General features: G+C 52.8%; 1 protein-coding gene across 1 annotated transcript in view; it reads right to left on the bottom strand.

The window, feature by feature from the left end:
- Nucleotides 1–5,084, bottom strand: part of AKNA (AT-hook transcription factor) — a 37,340-nt gene that overhangs the window by 5,964 nt on the left and 26,292 nt on the right. The window contains exons 15-18 of the mRNA XM_007449733.1: nt 3,275–3,451; nt 2,493–2,608; nt 1,689–1,835; nt 135–230 (exon numbers count right to left, since the gene is read on the bottom strand). Coding sequence (XP_007449795.1) covers nt 135–230; nt 1,689–1,835; nt 2,493–2,608; nt 3,275–3,451 — 536 coding nt within the window. The remainder of the gene's footprint in view (nt 1–134; nt 231–1,688; nt 1,836–2,492; nt 2,609–3,274; nt 3,452–5,084) is intronic.

Genomic DNA, 5,084 nt, shown 5'->3' with positions numbered 1-5,084 from the left:
TCTTTCCCTCGTCTGTATCTTGACCCGCGCACAGCTCAGGGTGGCCCATGTCTGGCCCAACTGCACCCCCAAGGCCAAGGGCAAGAAGCTGCAGCCTCATAGCCTTGGCCGCTTCTTCAGGTACCATCCCCTACCTGGATCCTCTGTCCTAGCAGGTCGGCAGTGGGGACAGGAGACTGGGCCACTGCCTCTTGGGACAGTCTTGGGGGTCAGAACATGGTACTCCTGGCCTGGGGAAGAAACCAGAACAGTCAGTGTCAGTTGGGCGTGGATGCAGAACTGGGGACGATTTAGAATAAGGATCTCTGTCCTCTTCCTCCAAATGGTTTAATAGTCTCCCTCTCAATCTTCTCACGCACACACACACACGTGCACACACATGTGATATATGTGCATAAATATGTAGCTATATAATTGTGCACGTACATATACACATATACATAAAAACACTTTTATTTGTCTGTTTATTATAAGCTCTCTCCAGACTCCTGTTTCATCTCAGATCCTATTTAGGGACCAGCTGCCTAGTTCTTGATATACAGAAGCAACCAACAAATGCAAGCTCAGTCAGGATTGGAAAGCAGGCCAGGAAGACATGATAAGCAATGACAAAGTGTGATGCTACTCCCCCATACCCCGGCTTGCTGGTTCGGATTAGAATGGCTTGGGCATGGAGTCAGTGGTGTTTTCTCTGTGCTCCAAGCAGCTGGAAAATAGGGGTAGTCATACTGTGGGTTTCATAGGCTTGTTGGGAGGACTGAATGGGGTCATATCCGTGAGGTATCCTGCCCTGTGCCTGGCAGATGTCAAGTGCTCAAGGTTATCAGAAGGTTGGACAGGGTCTTGGGACTGCACCCAGCCCTGCCATCCCCTGCCTCGTCCAACCCTGAGTCTCAAATAAGACCTTCAGAATGTTGCCTGATTAATTACTTTTTCTCTCTCCTCTGCCGTGCAGGGTCCCCACTTTATACTCTGTGTGTGTTGCATTGGGGTCCCTGGACGCGCTGCTGCTTTCACTTCTAACCCTCGGCTTCTATCTGCTCTGCTGGGAGACACTGTATCTCATTTCCTGCCTTCTCTGCATAGTATCTGAGGTTAAGAGCCCTCCCTCCCAGTGAGGTATGGGTGAGAGCCACGTCTATAATTTACTTCCTATAATTCACACATTTACTATAATTGCTTATTTGTTACTGGTCTTCTCTGCTATGCAGTCAGATTCATGAAAGTAGGAGCCGTATCCGTACTTGTTTTAATGTTAAGCACTCTGAAATCCTACTGTGTGTCACCTCAAGCCTCACTATGTGCCGGGTACCCAGTCCGTGAGACACGGGGACCCCTGGGGAATCAGAACCTTAAGGCAGTCCAGGAGTGATTCCGTGTTCACCTCGTCACCCAGGTCCTGCAAACGTCAAGCTCTCCTTAAACCGCTTCATGAACGACCAGCTGAATGGGCTTCCCCGGAACCAAGCATGGGCCCCGACAAAGGGGAGGCCTCAGAAACTATTTGCTGAGTGAATGAACAAACAAACGCACCCAGATCCAGAGACAATACTCCCTGATGTTTCTGTATCACACAACTCATAAAAAAATGATAGTATTTCAATGGCCCACTGGCTAAATGGAAGAGCCTTCTCAGGACAGAGACCAACCTGGGGACCATACCCACCCAGCGCCCCCTCCTGGCCCACCTGTGTATTGGCCCCGGAAGGTGACCCTCTCTGGCCGACCGGTGCTACCCACTCCTCTCCTTCTATCCCGAGCTGCTTGTGGACTGTCCTCGGTGGTCTTGCCCCTCTCAGAGAACAGCCTGGGGGAGACTGGCTCAGATTCGGAACCTGAGGTGGAAAGAGGGGCATCAGAGGGGGAGGGGGTGGGGGTCACATAGTTCAGGGAGTGGGTGGATCAAGAGTTCAGGCTCTGGGGCAGGCTTAGATTTTAAACCCGGCTCTGCCCCTTAGTAATCACAGCTGACACATCTGGACCCCTGGCCTTGTGCTAAACGCTTGGCATGCTTCATGTCACGTACCCTCACAGCAACCCAAGGAGTGGACGCTATTATCACTGCACTGTTAGCTGTCCGTTTAACTGCACAGGTCAGGTAAACAACCTGGCCAAGGCCACACAGCTAGAAAGGAGTGAGCTGGGGCCACTGATTCCAGAGCCGTATTCCTTCAGGCAAGTCCCCTGTGCTTCCGGGCTTTGGTGTCCTGATCTACAGAACGTGGATAATACGACCCATCTTGCAGTGAAGATTAAGCAAGACGATACACATACACAAAGCCCTTACGGAAACCGCAGCTCATAGTGCGTGCATAGCATACTGCTGCTGTCATTAGAAGTACATGGTATTTCAGAGCACTACAACTACCTAAAAAAGACACCCGAAACCTTCTGCAAGTTTCCTCTAAGGCTGTTGCTGTAGTCCCTGACCACTTAGCCAGCATGCCCAGACTGTGGCCTCCAAAAATCAGTCCAGGTGGGTGGTCACTTACTCAGGGACAATCGAGGCACCTCCCGAGGCACCAAGGAGGACCTGGCTTGCCTCCTTCCTGCGGGGACTGCTTGCTCTGCACCCCCAGGCTCACCAGACAACCTCTCTGTGGATTTACTAGCAAAAGGGAGAGACAGAGAGATGATGTCACTGGATGAGGTTTCATGCAGCCTTTAAAGATTATCAGTGAGAAGCCCAACCCAGAGAAACGCTTATAACATAAGGAAAGAGGAGAATACGAAAGTCAAAACCAAAGACTCTGGAGTCAGACTCATAGAAAACGGCTCTGAGCCTCTCTGCCCCTCAGTTTCCTCATCTGTCAAATGGGGATAATAGGAGCAATGACTTCAGAGGGTTGTTGGAAGGACTGATGAGACAATGTCCATTAAAAATGTTAACACAGTGCCCTCCAATAGAAATACTCAGAAGTTAGTTAGTTAAAGATGATTTTATAAGTCATCATAAGTGAACAGCTGCTGAGTGAGTGGGTGAGAGGGTGAGCGTCCTGAAAATGTTCTAGCTCTTCACTTGGGTGATGAGTTCAGGGATATTCACTGCATCATGCTTTATTATTAACACATATGTTTAATATATTCTTCTATGTATCAAATATCACATGGTAAAAAAAAAAAAATGTAAGAGTGAATGAATGAGTGAATAAGCGAGAGAGGGGTGTGGCTGTGCCTGAGTCCACATGTCTGAGGAGAGCCAGAGGTTGGCCAACTCGACCCTCTGCAGCTCCCACCAGGGCATAGGGGCATAGGGAGTTTGGGGTTCACCCACCTGCCATAATGGGAGCCCCAAGTGGCTGAGGAATCAGCTGGCTGGTCCCGGGCCTGGGCGGGGTGGTCAAAGTTGGACACTGGGTGCTTCGGGCTGCCCTGGAGGTGCTGGTGCAGGCTGTCCTCCAGCCGGAGCCGGAGCCGGGATACCTCTTCCTGCAGCTCACGGATGGCCTGGCTGGGGTGGGGGGTGTGGAGACGGGAGAAAGAACAGATGCACAGTGAACAGAGCTGCAGCCGCCACCTGAGTGCTGCCTGGACGCCAGGTCTTTGTCCTTTTCCAGCAGGCACCGTCCAACACTGCTGTCGGTGGATTCTCGAACTTCCCTGTGTGTCCACTTTTCTTGCTACACATCGTGACACCCCTCTGAGCTCATGTCCCTCCCTGCACATCTGGTGAGCAAAGCAGAACCTTCTCTGAGGTTTACCCAACCTAGCATGCAGGGCCTCTGAGTAACTATTCTGAAGCACCAGTGAGAAATTCTCAAGATAGAGATGAGGATGCAGAGAAGAGAGGGCATTGGCTCAAGGTGGACTTTAAAATTTCAATTCTGACCTGCCTCAGCCCCCGGGCTGCCCTCCCCTTCCTCAACCTCTGTCTGTAGAAACCCTAACTATCTGTCCAGGCCTGGTTCCTTCCCGCCTTTGCTCAGCACCCGCTCCTGGGTTCCCCCAAACATTTCCTACGTTGTTCAAGCCCATCTCCCTGCTCCTGGCGGAAGATGCTTGTTTATCTGTCTCCTCAACCAGACAGTGAGCCCCTGGCAGGCAAGGAGTGGGCCTCCCCATCTCACAACCCCTGAGACCTCATAGATGCTCAGAGAATGGCACTGAGCTGGCCTCCAGGCTCCCAGAGGGAGCAGAGTAAAGGTGTGTGTGTGGAGAAGGGACAAAGAGACACACGGTGCTTCCCATCACCAACTGAACGTGAGCAGGCTGGAAGCTGCAGGGGTGCCACACGCAAGGCTGCTGTCGTGCTGGGGAAGCCCCCAAACACAGCCCAACCTGTGATTGGCAAAAGGTATCTCACGAGCCACTAGCATCTTGGGAGTAAATCCTGTTTGCATCTCTCCCCGATCGGTCCCTGAATCTCTAGGGTCTCCTTCTGAGGGAGTCGCTGGCACTGCAGCAGCCAATTCCACCCAGACACTGCTACACACAAACCCCCCTACACACGGGGCATCAGAGTCCGGGCTGGGCACGGCCGTCCTCCAGGCTGATGCAAGCTCTACGTCTACTGTTCGGACCAGCTTCCGGGGTGAGGGCTCCCCTCAGGGTTAGTTCTTGCCTGGTGGCCCCTGGACTCTTGGGGGAGTGTCTCCTGGTGCCGGCTTCAGCAGACATCAGCCTTCAGATGGGTGCACAGAGGAGGCGGGAGACCTCCCTCTGGCTATGGCCTGGCGCTGTGTGCGTCTAAGGGCAGTTGGTTCCCCTGGCAATTCCCAGGGCAATGCTTGTTGGGGTTTCCAAGGCAAACCATGAGGGTGGCGGCTGCAGGAGAGTGAGAACTCCGGTCACCAGTTAAGCCCTGAAAGGCAGGGCTGAGGCCCCGTGATGGGTGCAGGACTGGGGCGGCTCTGGCTCCCTGTCCAGGCCAAAGGCCGCTGAACGAGAGCCTGGGATTTGGAATACCCCCTTAGGCGTCACTTGTCCTCTCTGGCTTGTTTCTATCAGGATCTCGGTCTTCCTGACCTAATCCTTTAGTGACTGAGTGCCAGCTGGCACTTAAAAGTCATCTTTCCCTGCAATTTTACTCCCCCTTCCTAGGTTCCCCATCTCCGCAGCAGCATCCAACTGGTTGGCCAGCCAGC

This window comes from Lipotes vexillifer, unplaced genomic scaffold, assembly GCF_000442215.2.
Source record: "Lipotes vexillifer unplaced genomic scaffold, Lipotes_vexillifer_v1.1 scaffold230, whole genome shotgun sequence".
In the NCBI taxonomy this organism is placed as follows: Eukaryota; Metazoa; Chordata; class Mammalia; order Artiodactyla; family Lipotidae; genus Lipotes; species Lipotes vexillifer.
The sequence above is the reverse complement of the archived record's forward strand: the minus strand, read 5'-3'. Positions and strand labels throughout refer to the sequence as shown.